The sequence below is a fragment of the Apiospora aurea genome (assembly GCF_038362705.1).
Source record: "Apiospora aurea strain CBS 24483 chromosome Unknown utg000006l_segment0_segment0, whole genome shotgun sequence".
NCBI classification, from domain to species: Eukaryota; Fungi; Ascomycota; class Sordariomycetes; order Amphisphaeriales; family Apiosporaceae; genus Apiospora; species Apiospora aurea.
In genome coordinates this window covers 4,252,833-4,278,960 of record NW_027117393.1, presented here as the reverse complement: position 1 = coordinate 4,278,960, position 26,128 = coordinate 4,252,833, and the positions used below count along the sequence as shown (strand labels likewise).

General features: G+C 55.6%; 13 protein-coding genes across 13 annotated transcripts; 1 reads left to right on the top strand and 12 right to left on the bottom strand.

The window, feature by feature from the left end:
* Positions 1-43: 43 nt before the first annotated feature.
* PG986_009918 (uncharacterized protein) lies at positions 44-799 on the bottom strand (the record flags this gene model as incomplete). The annotated part of the gene is made up of 1 exon (XM_066846140.1): positions 44-799. The coding sequence occupies one exon, from the start codon at positions 797-799 to the stop codon at positions 44-46; it is 756 nt and encodes a 251-aa protein (XP_066698538.1).
* Positions 800-1,216: 417 nt separating this feature from the next.
* PG986_009917 (geranylgeranyl pyrophosphate synthetase) lies at positions 1,217-1,676 on the bottom strand (the record flags this gene model as incomplete). The annotated part of the gene is made up of 2 exons (XM_066846139.1): positions 1,217-1,367; positions 1,441-1,676. 2 exons carry the CDS (start codon positions 1,674-1,676, stop codon positions 1,217-1,219), a joined length of 387 nt encoding a protein of 128 aa, XP_066698537.1.
* Positions 1,677-2,301: 625 nt separating this feature from the next.
* PG986_009916 (uncharacterized protein) lies at positions 2,302-3,372 on the bottom strand (the record flags this gene model as incomplete). The annotated part of the gene is made up of 2 exons (XM_066846138.1): positions 2,302-2,885; positions 3,000-3,372. 2 exons carry the CDS (start codon positions 3,370-3,372, stop codon positions 2,302-2,304), a joined length of 957 nt encoding a protein of 318 aa, XP_066698536.1.
* A 393-nt stretch (positions 3,373-3,765) lies between these two features.
* On the bottom strand, positions 3,766-5,007 carry PG986_009915 (uncharacterized protein; the record flags this gene model as incomplete). Its single annotated transcript, XM_066846137.1, has 4 exons — positions 3,766-3,929; positions 3,994-4,356; positions 4,435-4,767; positions 4,845-5,007. The coding sequence occupies 4 exons, from the start codon at positions 5,005-5,007 to the stop codon at positions 3,766-3,768; spliced, it is 1,023 nt and encodes a 340-aa protein (XP_066698535.1).
* A 317-nt stretch (positions 5,008-5,324) lies between these two features.
* On the bottom strand, positions 5,325-6,006 carry PG986_009914 (extracellular serine carboxypeptidase; the record flags this gene model as incomplete). The annotated part of the gene is made up of 3 exons (XM_066846136.1): positions 5,325-5,647; positions 5,743-5,848; positions 5,917-6,006. The coding sequence occupies 3 exons, from the start codon at positions 6,004-6,006 to the stop codon at positions 5,325-5,327; spliced, it is 519 nt and encodes a 172-aa protein (XP_066698534.1).
* Positions 6,007-6,084: 78 nt separating this feature from the next.
* Positions 6,085-7,092, bottom strand: PG986_009913 (extracelular serine carboxypeptidase; the record flags this gene model as incomplete). Its single annotated transcript, XM_066846135.1, has 1 exon — positions 6,085-7,092. The coding sequence occupies one exon, from the start codon at positions 7,090-7,092 to the stop codon at positions 6,085-6,087; it is 1,008 nt and encodes a 335-aa protein (XP_066698533.1).
* A 204-nt stretch (positions 7,093-7,296) lies between these two features.
* Positions 7,297-8,286, bottom strand: PG986_009912 (uncharacterized protein; the record flags this gene model as incomplete). Its single annotated transcript, XM_066846134.1, has 2 exons — positions 7,297-7,690; positions 7,775-8,286. The coding sequence occupies 2 exons, from the start codon at positions 8,284-8,286 to the stop codon at positions 7,297-7,299; spliced, it is 906 nt and encodes a 301-aa protein (XP_066698532.1).
* A 548-nt stretch (positions 8,287-8,834) lies between these two features.
* On the bottom strand, positions 8,835-12,954 carry PG986_009911 (uncharacterized protein; the record flags this gene model as incomplete). The annotated part of the gene is made up of 10 exons (XM_066846133.1): positions 8,835-9,188; positions 9,258-10,177; positions 10,236-10,295; positions 10,640-10,706; positions 11,117-11,816; positions 11,904-12,075; positions 12,134-12,541; positions 12,605-12,674; positions 12,724-12,810; positions 12,865-12,954. The coding sequence occupies 10 exons, from the start codon at positions 12,952-12,954 to the stop codon at positions 8,835-8,837; spliced, it is 2,928 nt and encodes a 975-aa protein (XP_066698531.1).
* Positions 12,955-13,476: 522 nt separating this feature from the next.
* PG986_009910 (uncharacterized protein) lies at positions 13,477-15,921 on the top strand (the record flags this gene model as incomplete). Its single annotated transcript, XM_066846132.1, has 3 exons — positions 13,477-13,780; positions 13,862-14,150; positions 14,235-15,921. 3 exons carry the CDS (start codon positions 13,477-13,479, stop codon positions 15,919-15,921), a joined length of 2,280 nt encoding a protein of 759 aa, XP_066698530.1.
* A 201-nt stretch (positions 15,922-16,122) lies between these two features.
* Positions 16,123-18,042, bottom strand: PG986_009909 (uncharacterized protein; the record flags this gene model as incomplete). The annotated part of the gene is made up of 8 exons (XM_066846131.1): positions 16,123-16,347; positions 16,417-16,602; positions 16,634-16,721; positions 16,813-17,212; positions 17,278-17,326; positions 17,388-17,571; positions 17,655-17,779; positions 17,854-18,042. The coding sequence occupies 8 exons, from the start codon at positions 18,040-18,042 to the stop codon at positions 16,123-16,125; spliced, it is 1,446 nt and encodes a 481-aa protein (XP_066698529.1).
* A 708-nt stretch (positions 18,043-18,750) lies between these two features.
* On the bottom strand, positions 18,751-20,810 carry PG986_009908 (uncharacterized protein; the record flags this gene model as incomplete). Its single annotated transcript, XM_066846130.1, has 2 exons — positions 18,751-20,373; positions 20,421-20,810. 2 exons carry the CDS (start codon positions 20,808-20,810, stop codon positions 18,751-18,753), a joined length of 2,013 nt encoding a protein of 670 aa, XP_066698528.1.
* A 1,004-nt stretch (positions 20,811-21,814) lies between these two features.
* On the bottom strand, positions 21,815-22,383 carry PG986_009907 (uncharacterized protein; the record flags this gene model as incomplete). Its single annotated transcript, XM_066846129.1, has 3 exons — positions 21,815-21,859; positions 21,938-22,037; positions 22,142-22,383. 3 exons carry the CDS (start codon positions 22,381-22,383, stop codon positions 21,815-21,817), a joined length of 387 nt encoding a protein of 128 aa, XP_066698527.1.
* Positions 22,384-24,451: 2,068 nt separating this feature from the next.
* Positions 24,452-25,593, bottom strand: PG986_009906 (uncharacterized protein; the record flags this gene model as incomplete). Its single annotated transcript, XM_066846128.1, has 2 exons — positions 24,452-25,258; positions 25,330-25,593. The coding sequence occupies 2 exons, from the start codon at positions 25,591-25,593 to the stop codon at positions 24,452-24,454; spliced, it is 1,071 nt and encodes a 356-aa protein (XP_066698526.1).
* Between the last annotated feature and the right edge of the window lie 535 nt (positions 25,594-26,128).

Sequence of the window (26,128 nt, the reverse complement as noted above, 5' to 3'; positions counted from 1 at the left end):
ACAAAATACGCTATGAGTGAGCCAAGCCAAGACTCCTTCCCTTCTAGATCATGAAGCCTAAGACCAAAGCCGCTACAGAACACCCCAAAGTGACACCACGCATGCTCCCCTTCCCTAACCCCGAGGCCCCACTCTTCTTGTCGTCGTGGTTTGCTTCGGTGACGGAGCCTTTAGTCCAAGTCCCCGCAATACTGCTCCCATTCGTACGCGCCTCCTTCGACAAGTAAGGGGCCCCGACAGTGACACGGCGGCCGTTGAGCGTCTCGTTGGAGCAGCCGCTCAAGACGCCCGTAGAGTAGCGGAAGAACGGAAGCCAGTTGAGCGTGGCGCTGCTCCCCGGCTCGACTGTGCGGTCGCTGATGGCGAACAAGAACGGGTGAATCGTCGCCTCGAGCGTCCTGAACTCCCCCACGACCTCCTGGCTCGGCCCGGTGTTGGTGACATTCATCTTCTGCTGGAGACGGCGGTTGCTGCTGACCGCCTTGTTGTAGCCGTCCTGTGCGAGCCTGACGATAGCGTCCGTCTCGTCCTGGGACGTGAGCCCCAGCGGTTCCCGGCCCTTCGGAACGCTGCTGGAAATATCGGGCTTCACGACGATATGGTGCGGTTTCTGCTCAAACGGACACGGCGACTTGGCACCCGCAGGGCAGGCGAGGCGCTCGAAAACCTGGCCGTGGTCGGTTGAGAACCCGTTGTTCATGGATTCTTGCGATGTATCGCCTTGCTCCCATTTGGTGCAGACGGCGGCTGCGGTGCCGGACAGGACGGCGACGGCCGCGAAGATGCCACGAAAACGCATAGTGGGAGTGAACGAAAAACGAGTATGGAAATACGGTATAGTGATTTCAGCCGGGAAGATGTAAATTAGATGACAAACTGGCGTCCGCGCTCATTATTTTTCTTTTTATCGTGGTCGCGCGCCGAAATCTCGGTGGGCCATGAACCAATTCTAGTGCGGCGCAGCAATGTTGCTGCGGATCGAACCAACTAAATACCGCCATTTCACTTACCCCGGAGCAACAAGACCCTCTCGGAGGAACCATAATTGCAAGGGGCTCAGAGAGCTAAGCCTTAAGGGTGTGTAGCTTTCGACAGGGTCTGACAGGAAGCATATAACAACCGATGGGGAGTGACTCCACGGGGTTGCGCCAGAGTCTCTGGCCGCCGCGAGAACGGAGGAGCGATCTTGCCAAAGGGCCAGACGGGATGTCCGAGCTCAGTATCCTCTATTGAAGCCCGCGAACCGATCCAAGACCTGCACCTCTACCTTCTTGGCCAGGTTGTGTTCCGCCTGCGAAATCCGGCGTAGCTCCGCCGTGTAGGGCTGGTTGCGGTGGTGCTCCTGCGCGGCTTCGTTGGCGAACCTTCTCTCGCCGCCATCAGCCTATATGGCCTTCTCGCCCAAACCATCTATGTGTCATAAGGGGTGCATGTACGTACATCTCGACGACGTAGAACACACCGGCAGCGGCGCACCAGGAAGCGCAAAACATGATCGCTTCTGGTTCGTGTTTCTCGACCTCGGCACACAAGTGACCGAGCATTCCTTGGACCTGTCGCCAGTCAGTCGTGGCTATTAGTCGCAGGTGATCGTGAGTCGAGACGGGACTCTGGTCAAAACTTGCCCTCTCCTGTTTGCCTTCGGCAGGCGTGACGATATTGATGGTCAGGAACATCGTCGCGTCACACGGCTGTTCAAACACTTCGAACAGTTTCAATCAAAAAGTAAGGGCGTAAACCAATAGAGACAGGAAGTATGTTGGTAATGGCTCCCCGCTTCATTGGGGTTCCTTTTACCTCTTCATATATTATTCGATTTACTGACAGAAGGCCTTTCCATTAAACTTCATCTTGAGTAGTACCCTGCATAGCGGGATGCAGAATCATGTCGTGGCGATGCAGCCACCTAACTCTAAACCGAATAAGCCAAGACGGCCTCTTCCATCGTCGGACGAACTAGAGATGCCCAGTCAATGCGGGAAGCCTTTCGCTGATGAAAAGGGGCAGAACGGGGGCGAACAAGGACTGTAGAGGCACTTTGAGATTATAACTGAGTATGCTGATATTTCAGTAAGATGTGCATGGAATCATTTCGTTTGGGAGGGAGGGCTTATACACGCGTAGGAGGAAACGGCCCTATGGTCGGCCTTTGGTTGGAGCTTCTATGCCATGGTAGGGACAGTGCCAAGGGGGGTTCAGTAAGGATTTTTGTTCGCTCCTGTAGCCAGCTCTGTGAGAGTAATATATGGGTGAACCAAGCTGTCTGCTCTTTTGCAGGGGCCAATATATTGAAGCGTATCATTACTTCACTCCTGCATCCACTGGCCCGCCGGTGCCGTCTCCATCGTCAATCCGTAATACCTTCCGATTCAACCCATCACCTTTGAGCCTCCCAGAGAACAGGCCGTCCCAGTCCGGGCTCAAAGCCCCCTGGCCATCAAAGAAGCCTGGGAAATCCGCCCTGTACCGCTTCCACAGCCCCGGCACCACCGCCTCGTCCGCGCCGCCGCGGACCAACCGCCCCTGCGTGCGAAACTCGCCGCAGACGCCCTCGTCGAACCCGAACAGCGTGTTGAGCGGGCCGTGCTGGAAGCCCCAGAAGACGCCGCGGCCCGGGAGCGCGCCCCCTCGGCCCGGGCGGCGGGGCTGGGCGGTGGTAGCGGTGGTCTTGCCCAGGACCGCGGACCGGTCGGCCGTCAGCATCAGCGTGAGCTGCGTCGACGTCGCGCTGCCATCCGGGCTGGCGGTCCGCTGCGGCTGCGTCTGGAGGAGGCACACGCGGTTGTGGTCGTTGCGGAGCAGGCCGGCGACGATTTGTCCGTGGTAGGACGGCATGCCTGGACGCTCGATCAGGAGGGACAGCTCGGAGTTGCTTTGCCCGGTTACTGTGAAAGTTCCTGGCGGGTGACTGTGTAGGTTAGTACGTCTTCAGCGTGAGGCTGTCAATACAGGGTCACGGTTGTCAGCCTACAAAAAGGGTTTGGGCGTCTCCGCCGTACACCCAGTCAAGGGGTTATGTATCGACTTGGATGGCCCTCCCGAGTACACATCGTCAAACTCCACCAACATCACCCAGTCGATAACCAGTTTCTCTTCGTCTTCCTTCTTCTCCCGCAGGCGGCACGAGACCAGGTTGTGCGTTTCTAGCATCAGCATGGGCGGCGCCCCGTGGCCCTGGATGGTGACGAAGCCATGGTACCACCAGTTCGCGCTCTGGTTGCTGCCCGTCGCCCCCGTATTCCCATCCATGTCGCAGTTGATGCCGCAGAACACGCGCCGGTACAGGGTGAAGACGTCGATGTGGTCTGGTAGGAGGTCGAGCGGTGGCAGGCCTCCGAGCGGGTTCGTTGCGTTGGATCCCGGAAACGTCATGTCGACGAACTGTTGGCTTCCCGGGGTTGCGCGACTCTGGCTTCAACAGATCCCTTCGTTCGCTCGAGACTCTCCTCGTGACAATCCATTTCATACCATTGAGAGGGGACCCCTCTTCCACCAAGACAGCCCGCTAGTAATGTTTTCACATGCTGTGATTCATTGCCAACATTGACGTCGTGCAAGATCCAACACTAACAGGATGAAGTAGGGATTGGTGCCCTAACGAGTCAAGCTTTCAAACATTGGTGTGGTCCCCGGCCTGTCGCCGTGACACAATTCGGGGTTAGCTTAGCCGTCTATTCATCTGTTCCATTGGGTCTAGAACTCTATCTTGGCGGTCAAACCGGTAAAAAGCCCCGGGAAGTTCCCCAAACTCAGCCACGATCCTTGTCATGCACCCTGCCCCTCCGCCGCCAATGCGGCCCTGCGGCTCGGACTTGCGGGGTCCAGGAACGGCTTCTCCCCTACCCCGCATACCCGACGGCCCTCGCGGATGCCGTAGCCATCGTGGTCGTAGGTGGCTGCGTGATAGGTGCAGCGGTTGTCCCAGATGGCTGGCACAGTAAGTGATCAGTAGTGTCAAAGAATAGTAACCTTGCGTGGAAAGTTACCACTTACCGACGTCGTTCCTGTCATTCCGCCGAAACCGCACCTGCAAATCGTGGTTCTCGACCAGCAGCCGCGAGAGCTTCTCCAGCAGCCAATCGCTCTCGCCGGGCGTGACGTCGTTGATCGCCTTGATGTGCAAGCCGACGCCGTAGACGCTCTTCCATCCCGTGACGGGGTTGGTCCGGATCAGCGGGTGGACGGGGTTGCGGTTGGCGCCTACATTCTCGGGGCTGCCGCGGGGCGTCTGGAAGCGCGGATCCGACGCATCGCGCTGGCGCAGCTCTTGGTGCGTCGCGGAGAGCGTCTCGAAGAAGGATTGGAGGGGGCGCGATAGGCGGTCGTAGAGTTCGTAGCCGGAGGCCCAGAGGGTGTCTTGGAATGGATTTGTTAGTAGTAGCTCGTTGGCATCTCTCGAAAGAATCTATAAAAGGTGTGCCAATCGCGCATTACCTCCGCCAGACTCGGGCACCTCGTTGAGACGCAGCAGACAGTAGTCACTGGGGATCGGCTCGTAGCTGATGTCGCAATGCCAGAGGGGGCGGCAACTCTGGCGCAGCTGGAACGAGGGGTCGTAGATGGTGCCGCCGATGATCTTCTTGTTCTCCTCCGAGTTGACCAGCAGGATCTCATCGTCTTCCTGCCCCTGGATCTTGACGGCGTGCCGGTGCAGAGACGAAGTGGCCGGTTTCCCCGTGAGGACGCCGAGCCGCTGCACGATCGTCTTCTGCATCTCGTCGGTCATGCCATCTTGCTTGCGGAAAAAGGCCACGCCGCGACGGGACACTGTTGTTCAAACTTCCATGTTTAGCCAGCGACGGGATGTGTGTTGTCGTACGGAGGGGCTGTGGGAAGTAACGAACCAGTGATGGCCAGGTCTCGGAGAAGCTGTTCTGAGTTTGGTGACTCCAGCCAGTCTTTGAGACTCGCGTCGACGAACTCGGTCCCGATGATGGGCGTGACGTCAAACGACTTAAACTCGTCCAATGCGCCGCTTAACTTCAGTGCTTCGTTCCTCGAGACCATTGTCGCGTTTCGAACTCTGTAGAAATTTGACTCTGACGCAACTCAAAGCCACTGATGGAAAGTCAGTATATATGTGAGGGTCAAATTCCAGCCAGTTAAAGCTGTCGGCAGACCGCCAAATTGAGGTTGGATGGCCTGTCAGATGTCGGTCGATATGGAACTGACGCACAGTATCACGAGTAAGTTGTTCCGGCACACTCGATTCCCGTGCTGCCTTTTGTGAATGTTACGGTGTATATGCCTGTAACGAATTAGACTTCTTTGAAGTACACTATATTTTAGACTTGAAACCCATCTACCCCTTTTCTTGACGAGACTCACAACTCCTCGATCTCAGTAGACCCCTTCTTCCATTCATCCACCCATTTCTTTACAATGTCAATCTCCTTCCGATGAGCCAATCTTATTTCTGTTGGCTCTTCCTCCAGCTGCCGCAATGCCGTCTTCTCACTGCCATACCCGTGGTTCCGGAGCAGGAGGCCGTCCCCGGCACGTTCCCGCAAATCGCCGGCCAACGGAGAGTGCGCCGTGACATCTAACCACGGGTCCAGTTCGCCGTTGACAAAAAGGAGACGAGGCGTCTGTATGGTCACGTTGCCGTATCCGTTGATGCGTTCGACCGGGATGCGGTAGTCATCGGCTGCAGCCAAAAGGGACAAAAGTCAGCTTCATTCACCGAAAAGGAAAAGAAAAAAAACCATGGTTATGGGCTGGGAGACTACATGACTAGCTTACGGAAATCGAATGCGAATCGGCAGACTTCGGTGAGATAGTACAGATTGAGCGACCGCGATAGCATCGCAGGTAGGGGCGCGGGCTCGGCTGTTGAAAAATATCCCCACTAAGACGAGGGCGTTAGCAACGTTGTCTCACTGGTGATAGTTAAGATGCATTCCCAGACTTCCTTACCTCTGTACAGGCTTGCCAGTACCAAAGCCGCCACACTTGACCCAAGTCCGTCCTCTGGGACTCGGTCCTGTTGCGGCGGATCTCGCCCATCACAGACACCTGGTCGCGATCATATAAATGCAGGCCCGCCCGATTCTGGGACGGGTCCCTCTGGTGTCCGACCGCGAGTTAATGCCTGATATAGCGAGCATAGTTCGACATCGACTGCGTCCTGAATTGCAACTCTTTCGAACTCGAGAACTCTCTCGGCCCCTGGATGTTAGTATCCGGATCTTCCAAAACAATGCCTCGCGTCAAATTGCTGCAAAAGTAGTCCCACGCCGCATGATCCTCCTGCGCCGGATTCCACGACCGCCTCTGCCACAGCCCCAGCGGCGTCGCCGCCTGGTTCATGAAGTCCCGCACCGTCTTCTCGCGCGTCAGGTTGAACAGGTCCCGGTAGTACTCCAGCTTGGAGGTCATGGTGATCTCGCCATCCTCGTCGAGCCCCGCCAGCGCGATCTCGTCGTCGACCTCGCCCACGACGGTCGTGATGACCTGCACGCAGAGCGGGTCAGCCCTTAACCGGATGGCTTCTAGGTACTGCCAGACGTTCTCCACGGCCAGTAGGGGCGCCGAGGACGCGATGGCGCCCCAGATGGTGTTCGGATACAGTGTCCGCAGGAACGCGGCTTTGGACCCCGCAATCCAAGACCCGTACGCGATCCACGGCATCTTGTCAGGACGGATAAACGCGGTCAGGCCCGGGTGCGCCTCGTAGGGGAAGTTGGAGGCGAAGTAGGCGATGTCGGCCAAGGCCTCCTCCGTGCTGAGCAGCTGGAGGTTCGCGACGGTCAGGTTGGGCGCGACGTAGGACTCGCCGTAGTACCGCTGCTCGAGGACGACGACGGTGGCGCTGACGGCGTCGGCCAGGTGCTCGACGATGCCGTGCTCGACGGCGCCGACGGCGGCCTCGCCGGACTTGTCGGCGGCGTCGACGAAGAGGACGGGGCCGTGGGCGTAGGTGCAGGCCAGGTCTACCCAGTAGCGCTGCTCGAAGGTGGTGTTGAGGCCTGGCGGAAGGGCGCCATGTTTCGCGTGGGTGGTCAGCTGGGTGAAGTGGAAGGGCCCCTGGAAGGCGGCAGAAGCGGCCGAGGCGAGGAGGCCGACGAGGGCGAGACGCTGGACAGCCGACATTCTTCTTCCTCTCTCGTATTGTACGCGGCTTGGTAGACAATGCGTTGGGGTGTCGCAACGCTCGTGGCGGTCAGCGCGGTAGCAGTCACCAATAAAGCCCACGGGGCGAAACAACGTGCAGCGTATGCGATATTTCCTCTAATTAATGACTCGATAGACTTTGCCTTAGTCGCATTCCGGTCCGCTTTCATCACGACGCATGCTTCAGTAGATACAAAAGGCCCTGATCTCCAGGCTCTCACGGTCCGGCAGATGGTCAGTTCCGGCGATGGGGAAAGCTCCGTGGCCGCACCGCCAGGCTACCTGGTCCATCTTGGAGTCGTGGTGCTTGAAGACGAGCAGCTCGTCGGGTCGGTGAGCTGACATGTACCACCACCTGTGGTCGACGCCTTCCCTTTGGCTGTGCTTCATGACCGACCACTCGCCGTCGTACGTTTTGCGTTTGTTGGGCTGGAGAATTACATAGTCCTCGTCCGGCACCGTCTTCCAGTCCGACACGCAGAGGGGGTCGCGCTCGACGGGCTTGTAGAGAGGTCGCCAGAGACTAAGTCGGAAAGAACGGATGGAGCCGTTGATGTCAGTCATGTCCTGTAAAAGTCTAAGTGCAAAACAAGGTTACTTATTCAGGGATAAGGTTCACTCCGTTCGATTAAAAGAAGGGGCGAAGAAAGGAGGGACTCACCCTAAGATCGAGTAGCGCGGCGGCTGTTTCCAGTCGACCCCAAGAGACTGCAGCCAAGCCGGCACTCCCTGCTGCAGGCCGGGATCTGTGAACCACTTCCACCACTCGGCCGCGGACGCTGGCCCAAAGTCCAGATGAGGCCGCGGGATCGTCTTTTGAGTGTTTGGGACGGGCTTGTCGGCGAGGTCGAGGGGGCGCAGGACGGGCGCGAAGCAGTACACGTGCTTGACGCCGAGTTTGGCCTTGAGGAGCTCTTCAACTTCTTTGAAGTTTTTGGTCGTAACTTCGGTCATGTCTTTGTCGTTGCGCTCCTTGAGGGGGATGTCCAGGATCTGGAACCCATGGACATCGAGGTCGAAGTCGTCGCGCGTCGGCCGCATGTCGTACACCAGCTTCTTGTGTGGCTCGCGGAGGCTGGCATCGCCGACCACTTCGTCCGAGACCACGCGTTCTGGATCTTTGAGATATGCAATCTCCGTCTCAAAGTTGACTGGAGCAACTGCTGCAGCCATCGTGATTGGTGTGAGTAGTCAAGAGCAACGAGAAAAATGAAAAGGCATACGGACGCCGCGCAGACACTGGACGAATCAATGGTAGAAGGATGGAATAGAATATTTAGACGCTTCTTGGGGGAAATAGAACGTGCAATTAGAGTGATCTAGATCACGAAGGATGCAATTATGCATGACGCGATATCATTCACTGGGGATGTCGGTCGCTTTTATATCTCAGTGTCAACTTGCCAATAAAGGAATCACTGGTTCTCCTGGACCGCACCGTCTATTCAGTTCGGATGGTGTGGTTGTGACCCACATAGGCTATGGCCTATACACTTCGATGAGTCTCTCAGGGACTTGATGCGTTCTGACGATTTGGAACCATGCCACTGCTTATTTCTGAAACTGTGGCGTGGCGTGTATCAAGATATTCTAGGATTGATGTTCCTGAGGCGATCATTCGGCCCGGGGTCACCACTTGTTTGGAAGATGCTGGGTTAACTTGGCATTGGTTCGAGCTTAAGAAAGAACATGGCATGGGATAGTAGCTGATGTTTGAACGGTCACCCTGGAAGATCCTTTCGGTCGATGAATCGAACCCGTGCCGGCGGCATCTCCCACAGCAGTGTCAGCTTCGAGGTCTTCATCAGATCTACCCTCTCCCCAATGAGCTCCCAGTCAAACCTCCAGACCAGTTCAACCAAGACGAGACGCCACTCGGTGTATGCCAGCGATGTCCCAATGCATTGCCGAGGCCCCAGTGAGAACGGCCTCGAGGCTTCTTTACGGTCATGGGCAAATTGCTTATCATAATGTAGATGCCCAGGGGGTAGCCATCGTTCCGGTAAGAACTCCTTCGCCCTAGCGAAATATCTTTCGTGTCGGGCCATGAGGATGCCGGGGGATTGTACAATAGTCTGTTATTCCGGCCCATGTTAGCTGCCGATTTCCATATAATGATCAGGAAGCTTAACTACGGGACTTACCCCTTTAGGGACGTAAACGCCCGCAATAGTTGTCCCGAGGCAAACTCGCGGAAGTCCAATCGCCACAGGCGGAAATATACGAAGCCCCTCTTCGATAACCGCCTGTAGATAGAACGCCTGTTTCACCGAGTCCACGTTGATGTCTTCAGCCTTCGGGAACATGCGCCTGACTTCCTCTTGTAGCCTGGCCAGCTTGTCGGGGTGCATGAGCAAGTTGTAGATCAGCGACGTCATGAGGGTGGATGAGGTCTCGGTGCCACCAGACACAAGAGATGCTGCCTGGCCTTCTAGGAAGGATAGATACTCGTCGCTGTACTCTTTGCTGTCTCCGGGCGGCGGATACGCCATGAGAAGATAGGAGAATAGGTCAGAATTCCCTGGCGGATGGCCCAGTCGGTCCTTGGACATTTGCCGGCACGACTCCAGATACAGCGCTCGAGCCTTGGCCTTCTTCGAGAGCTTAGAGAACAGAAACCTCAGCAGCGCCTTGACCACATGCGGCTGCCGACGGATAGTCACGCCGACCGCGGCCGCCGCAATGTTGTCGGTCAACAGACTCAGCCAGACCGTGTGCCTTCCCTGCGCCACGGTCTCGAAGGACTTGCCAAACGTAACTTCGGTGATGACGTCAAAGGTCACTCGAGCCGACCACGCCTTCACGTCGACACCATGCGGGTCATCTCGGGATCGGTCCCGAAGCTGGCGGACCAGGTGCTTTGTGATGTTCTGAACGATGCCGGCGTACTCGTTAATGCAGGTCACGCCAAAGCCCTTGTCGACCGCCTTGCGGACGGTGCGGTGCGCGCTTGGGTCCGTCTCGGTCACCAATGTTGGGGAGCCCTCGCTTTGCGTGTAGAACGAAGGGTCTTTGATGAAGCGGATTTGCCGATCGGCCTCTGGACTGCACCGTGTGTAGATGTCTGGTCGTGTTAGTCTCTGTAATCCCAACAAGTAACTTCACCTACCCCTGATGCTTACCTTTGGCTGCCTCAGGGGTAGCAAAGATGAGTTCGTTTGGCGAAACACGGATTATGTCACCTTTTCTGTCGTTAGATATAAAGTCATTTCTCGATAGGAGCGATATTCACTATACCATGTTTCATGAAGCCTCTCAAGTGTATGAGGCCATCGGCCATCAAGCCTAGCACTCCGTCAGCATCACTCTGGCAAGGCACGGAGCAGTAAGATGCCTAAAGGATAAGACTAACCAGTGTTTGCAAAACCACCAATCACTCAGGGCCGCTAGCTTGGGGCCTCGGAAGGAAGCAAGTGGATGCAGTTGGGTCCGGTAGATTGCCAATGATACGAGGTAGGATAGTGTCTACGGCACAGAGTTCAGAATCTCTACCATATCCAGGCAAACAGAGGAACTGGACACATACCAGCAAAATGCCCGTAGCTACCAGCGACGATACGAAAGCCATCTCTTGCAATAAGATGATGTGACGCCTAAACAGATTGAGCCATCCCCAACTGCCATCATGACCACCCAGTATGTAAGCGATTGTAGTCGGTAGTTGAATGCATTCATGTAAAACAAGGTTCGGCACTAGGTATACTACGCTAGTGTATTTGCGTGCCATCGAGTAAGTCATCTGGAATTCTCGTCTAAAGTCTATCTAAGCATAATATTGAAGAGGGTTGTTGCCGACATTCGTATAGTCCCATCTATCTTGGTATAGACTTAGCGGGAACCTTATCTTGAACTCTCTTTTCGGCTCCATACATATTCTCCCCAAATGGAAAGCTCCGCATGATAAGTACGACTAGTCATGCTTGGCGTCGGATAGACAGCCATACACGCCTTGACGCGTCTAGACCAAGGCCTTGTCGTTTCGTTCTGCCGCTCCCAAACGCACCATGACCTTGTGCCCAAGCCAAAGATACGACGAGTCGCAGTCCCTCTCACAGACAAAACTATCTGCGTTAGTCATGCGCATTCCGTAGCGGAAAGCTAAGCGGGCCAAGACCAAGCGAGCAACCTGGAGGCCCAACTCGCGCCCCAAGCAGGCACGGGGCCCGAGCAGGAAAGGGCGGTAGGCAGAATGGTCGTCTTGCTCGAAGTCGGATCCAGGCGCGGCCCTGTCGGGGGCCCACCGCTCCGGGTGGTACTCTTCTGGATACTTCCAGTACTTGGGCGACCGCTGAATCGTGTACTGGTCCACCGCGACGGTGACGCCCGCGGGGATCCAGAGGCCCTCGACGTAGCCCCCCTGGGACTGCCTGTGCGTTCCCGTCCCGTTGGCGGGCGAGATGAGCCGCATGGCTTCGTTGATGGCGCCGTTGAGGAAGGGGAGGCGCGCGATGGCTTCGCCCGTGATGTCGCTCTCGCTCGCAAAGGCCGCGTTCAGCTCGGCTCGGAGCCTGGCCATTTGGCGCGGGTCGCGGAGGAGGAAGTACAGCGTCGAGGACAGACATGTCACGGTCGCGTCCTGTCCGACCATGACGAGCATCGCCGCGTTGCTCTGAAGCTCATCCTGTGTCAGGTGGATGCCCTTTCGTTCCGTCCCTACGATGGCGCTCAGGAAGTCGTGCCCGCGGTCTGTTCGCTGGAGTGTTCTAGATTTCCCGCGACACTGGTTAGCTCTCAGTCAAGAAATGGAGCATCCCCTTTTCGTTTGAGATCAATAGTAGATGAGTACGTACTCGCGCAGAGTGCCGACGGGGAGGATGTCCCGCGGGATCTGGAACATGCCCGGAAACGAAGTGACAAGTGCTTTGGTACACGAGCCCACCACCGGAACCGTGAGCACGTTTTGCATGACTTCTAGAACCGGGCTCATGGCGCAGGCAATTTTCTTGAGCCTGTTGAATTTGACTTCATCCTGGTATCAGCACATGTTTCATCATTAGACTCCCAAATCCGAACAACTTACCCAACTGACTCTTCGGCAGGGGATTCCCAAACGACAAATCCCCCAACATGTCCCACGTCAACTGCGAGATATGCTCCGTGATATTGGTCTCGGCCTCTTCCCTCGCAGCTAGATCGAGCCGGCCGTGGTACGCGGTGATCCAGTTCTGCTGGATGGTCTCCTGCTTCCGCAGCTCCCGGATCGTGAAGGCCGGCTGCACGGCTTTGCGCAGCTTCTCGTGCGCTTTGGGGTCCACGGCCGTGAGGATGTTGGTGGCGGGCCACGACATCACGCCCAGCAGCCACTCGATTGTGCCCTTTTTGGTGAAGGACTCCTTGTCGCCGCCCGCGGAGCCGGCGTTGTGGACGGCGGTCAGGGCGCCGGTGGTGGCGAAGGAGACGGTGTTGGGGCCGACGCGGACGGCGTCGCCTTATTCCGCCTGATTAGCGACCATGTATTCGAGCAACATATGGAAAAGGGTAAGAGGCTTACCATAGTAGTCGTGCAGTTTCCTTATGTCTCTGTTCAGGTGTTTACCATATAGAGATCGCATCATCCATAGCTGCAATAGTTAGTTGAGCTCGCTCGAGTTTCCTGCTTGGAGGTCTTACTGGAGAGACGGCTGCCAACTTGGGCCCCGGCACGTTGGCCAGGGGATGAAAGAAATACGAGTAGCAACATAGTGACAGAGTGACGCACTAGAAAAACGTTGTTAGTACATCCATCTGGTTGTGGCAGGGTGGTTTTCATACGACAATAACCCCGAAGAGGAGTGAGAGGCCTGAATCTCTCTCAGTAAGAGCAGCATATGCCGTCTGCCTGAATTCAACTTGGAAGTCCATTGTGTCGAGACCAATGTCGTACCCCCGACTCTACCCTTCGGCGTTGGTCACGGGTGATTAGTTATAATGAATCAAATTCCAAGTATAGAGTCGATAATCACACGGTAGTGTCCAGCAATCGTCTATACTTGCCATGGGATGCCAGCAGGAGACAGTAGGCATGATCGCCGTTGTCGATGCCAATCACACAAGTTTCCTATGATACTAATACACGAAACGGTGAAGACGCGGGATCCACATGACCCGTAGAAGCCCATGATATGATCTACGAAGGGGGTGTAACGCTTGGTCCCATGGCTACGGAGACTGGCGAGTCAGCCTCAAATGGGCCAGGTCACTATAAGGGGCCTTGGCGGGTCGTTGAGAAGGATCCTTGTCGTTGCTGTGAAACCAGCTATCTATCAATGGCCCCGCTGGCTAGTAGACACATTGGGCCTCCTCCCGACAACCACAGGTGCAGCCGCAACGAAGCGATTTCGAGAGCACTACGATCTATTCTCACTGCAACGACACGAAAGAAGCATGCCATCAAGTGTTACTCTGGAGAAATGGCTTCACTCCGTGCAAGTCTCGGCCGACGAAGCTCGGAAAACGGGATGCTTCACGACCTTGCCGATCCGCATCCACCGACGGAATGATATTGCGGATGAGGCCACGCTCCAGTCCATCCAGGACTGGCATCAACACGTTGGTGACGGCTGGGAGTCTCGATCCGGCTCCGCCATGTCGCCCGTGGGGAACTGGTGCGCTTTCATCTTCCCAGAGTCCCTGGAAGAGCGGTTGCACTCCATCACGTACCTCGCCAATGTCGGCAACATACATGATGGTACGTAACGGCAAAATCTCCGTCTTCGCCATGATGTCTGTATTTGCTGACAGAAGCCCCCGAGCTGTTGCTTAGACGCAGCCGAAGATCTCACGCTTGAAAGTGCCCTGGAGGAACACAAACACTTCAGCGACGCCTTGGATGAGAACACGGGCGGTTCATTGTCCAGCAAGGAGGCCAAGACCATCAAGATGAGGCAGCTCGTGAGCCAGTGTGTCTTACAGATCCTGGCTCTCGACCGAGACATGGGGATGCGGATGATTGAGTCCTATCGGAAGAAGTGGCTCGATGTCATGGAACACCCGAGCTACGACGCGATGCAGTCCCTGGACCAGTATCTGGCCTTTCGGATGCTGAACGGCGGTATGGAGTGAGTTACTTCCCGTTCTTCTTCTTCGACTTGCGTTGAACCGTGTGCACACCCCGTTGAGACTGATAAATCTCGTGCATCCAGGCCGTTCTGGCTCATGTGTCAATTCGGTATGGGTCTCAACATCTCAGACGAGGAGTTGCAACTCGTGCGGCACATCGTTGAGCCGGCCGAGTCAGCCTTGGTCCTCACTAACGACTACTGGAGCTGGGAACGTGAGTACAACGCCTGGGTCACGAACGGCTCTCGCATCGTGAACTCCATCGAAGTCTTGTCGCGCCACCAGGGGACCAGCTTCGAGGAGGCACGGGAAGGCGTCCGAAGGATGATTGGCGACTACGAGGCTGAATACGTGGGGCGAAAGGATGCCTATATTCGGAACCATCCGTCTCTCTCTCCAGCTCTCCGGAGCTTTGTCGAAGTATGTGGGCTCGTGGTAGCCGGGAACCACTACTGGTGCGCCAACTGTCCAAGACACCATGCGTGGAAGAAAGATGGACTCACCGCGAACAAGTCGTCGACCACACGAGACATCTTAGGCACGATACCTCCGCCGATTGATGCTGGCGCCAGCGTCGACTCATCCTCGGCGACTTCCCTAACCCCTGATGCTTCGGAGACATTATCGTCCACCATGGATGCTGCGTCCGCCGCCACCTCGGTCAGCGACGACTCCCTCCCCCAACAGTCCACACCCAGGCCCGCCAAGAAGCGAAAATACAACGACGCGGGAACCGCGACCACAGAGACGAGCCCAGCATCGGATATGCACTCACTGACCCGGAACCATCCGGTCGACGCCCCCTGCCGCTACATCTCGTCCCTGCCGTCCAAGGGCGTCCGGACGACCTTCATCGACGCGCTGAACCAGTGGTTCCAGGTCAAGACCGAGACGCTTGACGTCGTGAAAGACGTGACCAAGACGCTGCACAACGCGTCGCTCATCCTCGACGACGTGCAGGACGCGAGTCCGCTGCGGCGCGGCAGGCCCGCGACGCACGCCGTGTTCGGGGTGGCGCAGTCGGTCAATAGCGCGACGTACCTGTTCGTGCGGGCGGTGGCCGCGGTGCAGGCGCACTGGGCCGACGACGCGGGTACGCAGGCGACCTTTCTAGATATCCTGCAGCGCATGCATGTCGGGCAGGGGTACGACCTCCACTGGAAGTTTCACTCCAGCTGTCCGTCGGAGCAGGAGTACCTGGACATGGTGGACGGGAAGACGGGGGCCATGTTCGAGCTGATCGTGGCTCTGATGGCGTCCAAGTCTTCCGGTTTCTCCAAATCGGCTCCTGCCAACCCCTCCAAACGGATCCGTTTGGGGGCGGAGGTGGACGAAGCAGAGCAAGAGCCTTTTCCCTTCCGGCGGCTCACGCAACTATTCGGGCGCTTCTTCCAGGTGCGCGACGACTTTATGAATTTGAATTCGGAGCTCTACGCGCAGGGCAAGGGCTTCTGCGAGGATCTGGACGAGGAGAAGCTTTCGTTCCTCCTCATCACTTGCGCGAGGAAGGACCCGGACGCGTTTCGGCAGATCATGGGGATATTCCGGGCGCGGGTCGGCTCGTCACCTGACGTGCCGCTGACCAGAGAAGCAAAATCTTACATACTGTCGTTGTTGGAAGAGTCGGGAACCATGGAGGCTACCCGCACTTGGCTTATTGATTTGGAGTCGCAGCTGGAGACGGAGATTGAGGACCTGGAGAGGATTTATGGTACACAGAACTCCATGCTTAGGGTATTGCTATCAACGCTCAGTGTCAAGAGTAATTAGGGGCTAGATGGGGTATGGGTTAGATTGATATTTGGAGCGACATTCACAAAATAGGGGATAGGTCGGCCAGTTCCCCTGTATAATAATATTTTATCCAGGGAACCCCCCAGATCCCAGCTATCGTCGCAGCCTCCTTGCTTGAAATACCATTTCGGGCCACTTTAGCCCCAAAAGGGGTAACACCGAACCAAACTCTTTGATCTAGTACCCGTAGAGATTGACATGCTCCGTGGTGGAGCCCCTGATCTTGTTATTCTCCCGGATGAGCATCCCTCTGAGAATCCAAGTACACGCAATGGCACCCAAAGCAAACCCAGCCGAAGTACCGAATCCGATCGCGAACCGCGGGCTATCGTAGTCGGGCCATAGGTAGGCACCGTAGATGTACCCGACCTGCCCCGCTACGTTCGTCATGGCCAGGACCACCTTCCTCGATATTAGCTAATATTTCACCCCCTTCGAACGTAATGGGGTGTTGGACAGGAAAATGCTCACAGCCTTCTTCTCCTTAGTCTGCTGCAGCGTCGAGCTAGCCCACCCGATGATGACCGAGTTGACCGAGTACGCCCCGACGGGAAACACGAAGCAGGCGACGTAGCGCGCCGCCGTGTTCAGCGTGCCCGCGGCCCAGATGAAGCCCACGACGGCGGCCGCGAGCCCAACTGTGATGTGCCACGTCCGCTCGTGCAGCCGGCCGGAGCTCCAGCCGCACAGGATGCCCGCCGCGGCGGCGAAGATGAAAGGGGGGGCAGGTCATGAGCAGGGTGGCGGTGGTGTCGAAGCCTAGAGTTTTGACGACGCTGGGTCGGGATGCAATGGCAAGTCAGTCAGGCTTCCCCAGGACTTTTGGGGAGAGGATGGCGGAGTGCTCTGATAGTTAGATACACTTACGTCGGGAAAAACGAGTTGAAAGAGCATGCACTCAGATGGAAATTCTGCATAAGACAGAACAACCAAGTCCGCTTGTCCTTGCACGCCTGCTTTAGCCCCTCCCAGGTGCTCGCGTTCGTCTCGTGCGACTCGGTCACGCGGTCGCGCTCCATGCGGGCGTGGGCCAGCTCCCGCTCGGCCGGGGTCAGCCAGTGCGTCGTCAGCGGCGTGTTGGGCAGCATCCAGAAGCCGACGATGGCGACGAAGCCCGTGATGGCGCCCTCGATGATGAAGAGCCAGCGCCAGCCGGCGAGGCCGCGCGCGCCGTCCAGGCCCCAGAACACGCCGGCGGAGATGAGGCCGGAGAAGCCGGTCGCGAGAATTTGGGCGCAGTAGAAGAAGGCTATGCGGGTGGCGACCTCTGTAAAGGGGCGGAATGGCAGTTAACGTCTCTTTCAACAGTATTTCAAGCTATTGCCCGCTCACCCTTTCTGGTATAGAATATGGCGAGCATATATGTCGCCCCTGGATAGAACTGCACAGAGTTTTAGCGATGTGTCACTGAGAGATCAATAATAGCTAGGGTGAGGGTTTACAGGCGCCTCGGTGATCCCAAGGAAGAACCTCACAGCTACCAGACCACCGTAGCTGTGAACGGCGCCGGCGCATGCCGACACAACGGCCCAGACAAACATCCAAGCGCTCATGTAGATTCCAGGCCGGATGCGCGTGATGAGCATATTGGAAGGGATCTGCATTAGCACGTATCCCACAAACAGACTGGGAAACCCCGTCGGATTAGCTTGTCATATTCAAACGGCTCGTTCTCGCTTCCAGGGGACAAATGAGCGCTGGCCACTTACATGCTGACGCAGGTGTTGAACTGCCATCCGGACATGCCCAGGTCTCTCTCCAGGTTGTTTAAACGGGCCTGTGCTATGGCGTTTCTGTCGACGTAGTTGAGGAAGTACATGACCCAGAGGATCGGCTATTGTGTTGCAGGTCAGCGACATAGACCTTTGAGAGGGCAATAAGGGGGTGGAGTTATGCAATTGCACTTACCATAATTCGAAAGTCCAGTTTGCGGACCAGTCTGATCTCGGCCGGGTCTGACTTGGTCGCCACGCCTGTATAGTCGACAACGCCCGCGACCTGCCGCGGTTTCTCGTCGGTTGTGTTATTGGTCATCACCTTCGTCGCGTCCTCCCCTCCTGTTGGAGGAAGCGCAGAGGCTGGAGTGTCGCTTGCCATTCTTCGATGAGTTTCTTGCTGTGTTCTCAGTGGTTCCAAGTATGTATACGAAGAAAACACAGACTGTTTTAGGGCCTTTTCAGATTGATCTGAGGGGTAAACAAGAACGCAGCTTCAGTGGAAGGATAACATTCATTATGTGTGTGTCCATGAGTCGTTATATCAGAGCGGTGTAGGTTGGTTCCCCAGCTTTCACTCCCCCGCATGCCTATGCTTATGGCTGACCTTCCCCCGCTCCCTCCCATGAGATCAACCACCCATTCCTGCATCCTGACAGGCCGCTTTCCCATGGCCAAGATAGCCCAGAAGCTACTTGGGGAGGCCAAGCCAACAGCCAAGTCCCCTCCCCCATAGGGTCAGGGGTGGTAGCAGATGCAACGTTAATGTAAAAGTTTTGGGATCTGCTTGATTCGCCGTATCTGGGGTCTCGGCTATGATAGGGCGGTAGAACTACCGACGACGCAGCCTGGCGTTTCATTCAATATGCTATTTGGAGAAAGTACAACGCAATGTCGTGATCCCTCCACCCGTACACAGATGTTATGACGTTGGAGAGGCTCGTACTTGGGGTATATTTGGATAGTATATAACATGCCGAGGTCAAATAAGTGATACTACAGCCCTCCAGTCAGTTGAAGCCAGTTAATTCCGTCACGGCGATATCATACGCGAACGGCGCTGTCGGCCCCGACATCTCGTACCTCGCTGTTAGCCGCTCTGGGGTCGGCCAAATGTCAATTTCACCAACGACCCCTTGGCCGAGATATACATCGAGTTCTGATCATTGAGAGAAACTGGAGTCTCAGACTCCAATGTGACCGCATCAAAGACGTACTGGCCTTGGACCTCACGCGCCCTTTCCGCCTCTTCTGCGCCCAGCCATTCGACACTGAACGGAAGCTGCTTGGACAGGCCGCCAGAGGCCGCGTTGCCCGTCGAGTATTCGACGTGGACTTCCAGGACACCATCACTGTAGAACTGAGATGTCATGTTGGCACCCACTGTTTCTGGCAGTGGAGCATTGCCTGAAGTTTGACCGTCGCCTTCGGTGGTGATACTGGACAGCAACTCTGACAACGATGATATCGGGGAGGCGCTACTTGAGCACACCTCATTCACTTCGGGGGACGTTATAGCCTTCCTTTCCTCTACGATAGTTGTCAGTTTCTCATCGCTGCGAGGACTATGACTTGAGACCTTGGGCGACTTCAGAGCAACCGCGCTGGCTTCCGCCTCAGCTTTCTCGATTGTTTCAGGTGATGGATACAGGGAAGAATTTCTGTCAGCCTGGAGATCATCGTGGTGCCCTTCCCGGTTAGACAGTGTCGAAATGGACACTGGCAGGGTCAGAAGCGTGCTTTCGTTGGGGTCGGGATATTCAGCCTTGGTCCTACGCAGCAGCAGCATGGCCACGCTGTCCATGATAAGCCCGTCCAAATACTGAACAAATCTCGAGTGCAAATCGATGTTGCCAGCGCGAGGTAGTCGCCACCCAGTATATAGTCTTCCGTGGGACTTTGGAGTATGCATTTTCCCGTGCGTCGCTATGAACGTGTTGCACAAGAAGCAGGCATCTTTGCTCGAACAAACCACCCGTGGGGGTAACTCTGGCTTCTCCAGCTCATGGCAATAGAACAAAAGCTGGATCTCGGCGTGGATCTTGGCCTCCCTCAGCGTTTTCTGGGCTTGCCTGAGTTGTTCTTGCTCAGCCTTCTGAAATGTGCCGTATCCCAGGAGGCGACACATGGTCCCAACAGGTCCTGCTTGGTTCCTCTTCCTTGACTCCTTGGAAGGCATCTTGGAGGCGAGGTCGGGTTCAAGTTGCCCAACTGTGGGTTTCTGGAAAATCTCGGGCGGTAGCCGGGTCGGCACGACTCGCATCTGTCGGATAAGGGGGTATTTCCTCGCCAGGCGGCACAAGAACCGTGCACAGTCTCGGTACCTGGCAACCTTGTTGATGATGTTCAAGAGGCTTCGTTTTGATGCCTTGGGGAACGTTGGACGATCTGGCATTGCTTCGAGCACGCTGTTGACGTCTTCCAGCCGCTGGAGACGACAAAATCCTTCTACCAGTGCCTCCAGCTCTTGCTGGGTCTGGTGCTGGGTCCAGGCATCGACCAATTTCTCTACTCCTTTGACTGTGGCCACGAATAGGGGGAATCTGGAGGACATCCCGGCTTCTTCGAGCGACTCGCAGGTGCGTTCCAAGACAATCTTGATCGACGGCTTTGGGGATCTCCCCCTGGCTCGCATTGTAGGTTTCTCGTTTAGCCGTAGTCGACACAAGATACGATGAGAGCACATTGACACGATGGCAGCAAACGCCCTGTCCTTAAAGTGCGTAGTGCCACCTCGGACTGATGAAGATAGTTAGTGACAGCTCGGGGCAGATGAATATTGTTTGGTAGCGTACCATCAGATACTTGACTTAGTACTGCGAAGAGCTTTTCAAACCCCTTATTTAACTCCTCCAGTATACTCTCTCCATCATTGGGTTTGCCCTTATTGACTGCGAGCAGGACATCCAACGACGAGGTCTCGTGGTTCTCTTTGATACAAACGGCAGTGACATAGTTGGGATTTTCTTCAATGCCGGAGAGGAAGGCCAGGACGCCGGCCAAAAGCTGCTCTTTTTCAAAAGGCAAAACGTAGCCCTCGCCGAAGTTAGGTAGGTTGCTAAGGGGGTTGGCGTGAGGTTGGACGGGGACTGAGTGCAGCATGTACAGATGAGCAATGCTTTTGGCGCATTTTGTCGCAACAACATCCATCGCAACTACTTCGGTGATATAGCAACAAAAGCGAGTATTGTTTCCTTTTTCTTTTTCCCCCTCCAAGTTTGCAGCATCAAAGGTATCCGAGTATTGAGAACTCGAGGTCGAGGGGTAATCCGGCCAATGTAACCCAATGGAGGGCCCCAATGGCCGGCCTCCCGCATGATGCAGCCTCGACCTCCTCATGCAGCCACCCATCCCATGACGGGAGCAAAGCCACGTCAATCCCGGTGCCATGTTTACTGACCGTCTTATGTATATTGATGGAGCAAACAGAAGTTTGTCCAAATCTGAGGGCTCCAGGATCCGGCATTGGCACCGCCAGATTCCGTTTGTCAGATGTACCGCTCCCTAATGCAAATTAGCAGGAAGAAGGTCAGGGCTTGGAAGGCATCTCATCTCCAAAGGAAAGTCTGTCTGCACATACACCCCATGTAGCAAACAGAAAGCGTTCTGCTGCTGACAGCCATGGGCCGATTCATCAAACTCGTCATGTATTCTTTCGTGTCCTGGCACGACAGCCTCGGAGTAGCTGCTTTCCCCAGAAACGTAAAACTGAAATTTCGTTAGTGGCTCTGGCATGAACTTTTACCTCTCCTCATAGCCTCCTTGCTCGGACAAGCTCGCCATGAGCGAAGACGAATCCCGCGATTGAAAGAGGCGAGGCTAGTGAAGAGTGGTGATGATGGAAACGTTTCAATCGATATGTCGTGGCACTTTTATGTCGCCACGCTGTAAGTTAGAGAGAGCTGCTACTGGCATGTCCCGGCACCAAGACATCAGATCATCGAAAAGTTGAGTAATAAAGGTGACGATCCAGTTGACTTGGAAGGATAGTGAGTTGATATGTGGTATTTATATTCATTTATCAATTTGACTTTGTGGTAGGACATCCTGTGTATGTGTATGTCTCTACGGAACTTGGTAGGAGGGATGACCTCCCTTTAACCCTTCGAAGCAAGTACATATGATGACTGTTGCATGTTTCCAATTCACCAGACCTATCCAGCCAGCAGATCGGCCGCCTCGTCATCCTCAGCATCCGCCTACTCAAATCGTGTCCTGTCTACTACAAGAACACAGCGTTGGTAAGGCCCAAGGCCGTCAACGCACAGCCAGCATACAGCCAGCGGTGCGACAGAGCCCCCCGACTTATGTCCGGCATTCTCCGAGACAGTGGCGGGGGCGGTGGGCTCAGATGCCGACACGGAGCCGCTACCATATCTATCATTCGTTTGTCAGCGCAGTTCCATTTGACTAACACCAGTGGCGCCCTAGAGGGAGATATCTCGAACGACCCACGGCGGTTGCATGTCGGATCTACTTACAATGCGCTCATGCCAACAATGGAAAAGGTGTGAGGAGTCTGATTAGGCGCGTCCGTCGGCCTGCTGGGGGCCGTGAGGATGTTGGTGAGCGTCGTGCTCACCGAGGGCAGGGCCATGGCGTTGACGAGGGACGGCGTGGCGGAGGCAGACGCTGATGCCGATCCTGGCGCCGTCACCAAGGCACCCACGGCGAGCTGGAGGAATCCGATGAAGACGGAGAGAATGGCGAGTGAGACACGCATGTTGGCGATGGTTGAGAAGGATTTACACACAGCGGTGATTTTGATGGTGGCTCAAGGTTTCAGGCAGGGGTCGTGGTGATACGACAGAAGGAAAGATATCGGTGGGGGGCTTTTTGTATTCCGAAGAGTAAAAGGGACTACACCAAATGCCACGCTGGTCGTGTGAGATTTGATATTGATGAAAGGAGTCAAGCAAAAGTCACGAGAGCTGGAATAAGGAGTGGTGGCTGCGCCCTGTCGAACAGAGTGTGGAGATGAGGGAGCTGACTTTGAGTTTGGACTTTGGGCAGCGAAATGAGTTGAGACAAAAGGAGGAAGTGTGTTCGTCTGTTCAGCTAACCAACAGCAAGTGATTGGAAATACGCAAGGTTTGCCGCAAACGGAAAAAAGAGAGACAGCCAGAGAGGGAAGATGAAGAGACTGTTGGTGCGTTGGCTGTAAGTCGGTTTGCTTTGCTTTCGTTCGTTTGTACGACCCAGAAAGGAGGGAATATGCGACAGAACGGACGGGATGGGGAAGTTGATATATGGCATTTTCTGGATTGAATGGCTTCTGGAACAAACGGACGATAATCCCCATCATCCCAGAGAACGGCATCCCTACTGTACATCTGATCTCATCCCATCTTTGCCCGTTCCGTCCAGTTGGTTCCTTTTGCGCGACCCCTAGACCCTCTCGCCCTCCCTGCTCCCTTTGGAGGTTAGGTACTAATCAGGTTGATAAGATCTGCAGGCCGATTTCGCGTGGGAAAAGAAGCAGGAGCTCCTGACGATCAGCCTAACCTTTCAGCCGGTGCGTTTCGTCTTTTGCGCGCGGTTCCGTCCCCCCAATGCTCGGCCTACGTAAAAGGTGGGATGCGCGGTGGGGTCGGTTGCCGAATGCGTCTGCAGATCTGTATATCAATTCCTCACCTCGCGTGGCGTGTTGCTTGCCGATCGGTGTTGGTCCCCGAGAATGTGGGGAGAGCATCAGCGGCCTCGCCGCGTGGTTTTGAGGGGGGAGTGGTTCTCTGACTTTGCTTCTTGCTTCGGTTCGGCAGGAAGAAGCAGGTGCAGGCAGCACTCGTTGGTCCCTGAACCAAGCCCGCCAAGATACATGACATGAATCTCATATCAGTAGCAGCAGTAAACAACACGGACAGTGAGGTGATGTTAGACCACGTGCAGAAACGCGCCATCGGGAAATCGCGATATCGTAGACTGCTTGACTGTTGTTTTGTTTGTAACACCCACAGCACCTAAAAAAGTAGGTTAAATTTGATTACCGGGTCGTTCGACGTATTGGATGCGACTTTGAGTGAAATGACGGCGTCCCACCTCCCCGGATACAGTACGACGGTGACTTCAACAGCGCGTCATACCAATCTGCTTTTTTGTACGAAGTACGGGAACTGAGTGAGTTGCACATGGGTAGTCGAGCAAATGCAGTCATCGTTGAAAATGTAGCTATGTCATTGCAATTGTGCAGTTTAAGGATTGAGGCGGGGATGTTCCCCCACCGTCTGTCCTGCCTGGGTGTCCAGAGGCCATGCGCGAATGGATGGCCGTTTTTACCGTAATAGAAAGATAGATGGAGTATTTTCTTTTTCCAATAGAGGAGCCTCTAACGTTCAATGACCCAAAGTTTCGAGACGTCTCAAATTGAACAGCGTCGCACGTGCAAACAGGACCAGGCGGACGGCAGATTGAGTGAACGGGCAAATTTACCGCCCTCCCGGCTCCTAATCTTGGGCCCGGAGCGACTTCCGCTCTCCCAAAGTGCAATGACGGATCGGGTTGGGAAAACCCCAAGCGGGCGGCATCTAAGACCCAGCGTTTGAAGATGTCTTTCACGGACTCTGGCAGGTCTGCCCGCAATCACAGAGGAGCATGTCCCCATACTCTATCGGTATCGACTTCACGCGTTGACCCCATGTCTCATCTAGAGTGCGGAGTGTCCAGGCTTATGGGTTTTCCTAAGTCGGAGAAAGTTTCGTATCTGAAAGCGAACTCTCTCGACGAGCCAAAGGTAGATCTTCGTGTTACATAGGCACATATGCGATTGTGTATCGTTGGTATGGTAGAAAATATCACCTACCGTCATAGTGCATTACTGTTCTAAAAGCCTCCTGGGGTGTTTCCAGGATCGCGTTGGGGCCTTCGCGGGCCAGTAGGTTCTTGTTTTCCTCCCACTTGATAAAGGCCATGCCCTGTAGCAGGCAGTCGGCGAGGTCGTCCAGCTTACGAGACTCTTCCTCGGCCTCTTCGAGCAGGTTGGACCCCTTCTTGCGCCGAACTCCGAGCCAGCGGTCTTTGTAAAGCTTCATGGTCCGCGTGACCTCCTGGTGCGCCGGTGCGGGGTTCAGGATGCCTTCGAGCTGGAGCCAGTTACCTACAAGATCGATCTTGGCCTTTTTGTTCCGCGTTTTGGCCAGTTTGTTCTTGTTCTTGATGTTCACTTTCTGCGCAGTGCGCTCCAGAAACTCGGTCTCGAGCTCCAGCGGGCTTTGAACCTCCTCGGTGGCTGCGTCTACCTCGCCAGCAGCGCCAACCCAGAAGGGTCCGACCCTGCCGGGGGCAACGGAGATGACCTCCCCAGACCAATGCCCCATCTCTTTCAGTGTCCGGAAAGTCGCATGTATCATGGCTTCCAGTGTGTTCACCCGTAGCGTCCATTCTTGTACGGCAGACGAGCCGCCAGATCGGAATCGTTGTCGCTCGATTACGACGTGTGTCGGGTTCGTAGGCAATAGGCGATCGCGCACCAGCTCGAGCGCCAGGTTCGCCAGCGCTGCGGGCGCCCATTGCTCCCGTTCAACGACCTGCTTGGTGGCTTCGGATGCGACATCGCTGCGGCGCCATGCTTCGAGGAGGACGCGCGGGGGCTGTCGGAACGCCTGCGATGATGTAAAATGCTTCTCCTTTAATGTCGGGGAGACGGCGCGGACAGCAGAGGGCCGCTCGGTACGACGAGGGAGTAGGCGAGGTTGCGCAAGCCCATGTCAATGGACAGGATGCGCCGCGCCGTCGGACGGCCTTTCGGGCGTCGCGCAACCAGGACCGCTTCCTCGAGACGCGATGTCAAGACGTCCTTCGTGCCCGAGGTAGGTAGCCCGCATGCTAGGCACAGGGTTTTGAGCTGCGCGGCCTTGAGCGCATAGTCAACGACTTTGAGCGGAGATGTGGAAACAGCCAGCGCTGCCGGGACGCGATAAACTGCCGGTGCTGTCATCGCAGCATTGCTTCAACGGCTTTCCAAGAATATGCAGCCGAGGTGCGGCGGGCCGGTCCTCAAAGTCTGCAAGGTGGTGTACTGTACAGGATGGCGGAGTGGCGAATGAACAGTTGCAGAGATAGAGTTGTGGGTGTCAATAGGTAGGTAGTGCGAGGAAGGAGCCTATCGCCTGTGAGAATTGGGATTGATGGGTCTGCCCTCAAAGCCAGCTTCGCGGGTCACAATTGGCGGAGCCTAGCCCGCTTGCCTGACACCCCAATTGGACTCTGGCTTCGCTCTTCCAAGTGATACCAAATCGACTCTTACTCTGACGGGTCCGGGTTTTCCATGATAGGTAGTTTATGTCTATGCCTAGTAAGTACTAGAAGAGTAAGCCTTTCCGTAACCCTTCTCAGCATTAACATCTCATCGGTATTGGGTAAGTAGAGAAACAGCCAGCAGAGGGATGGTAAATGATTGACTGGCTGGTAATGTGATGGGGGTTGCGGTTGCAGCTTGCCACCCTTGGCCAGAAAGCCATTGCCTAGCGAAG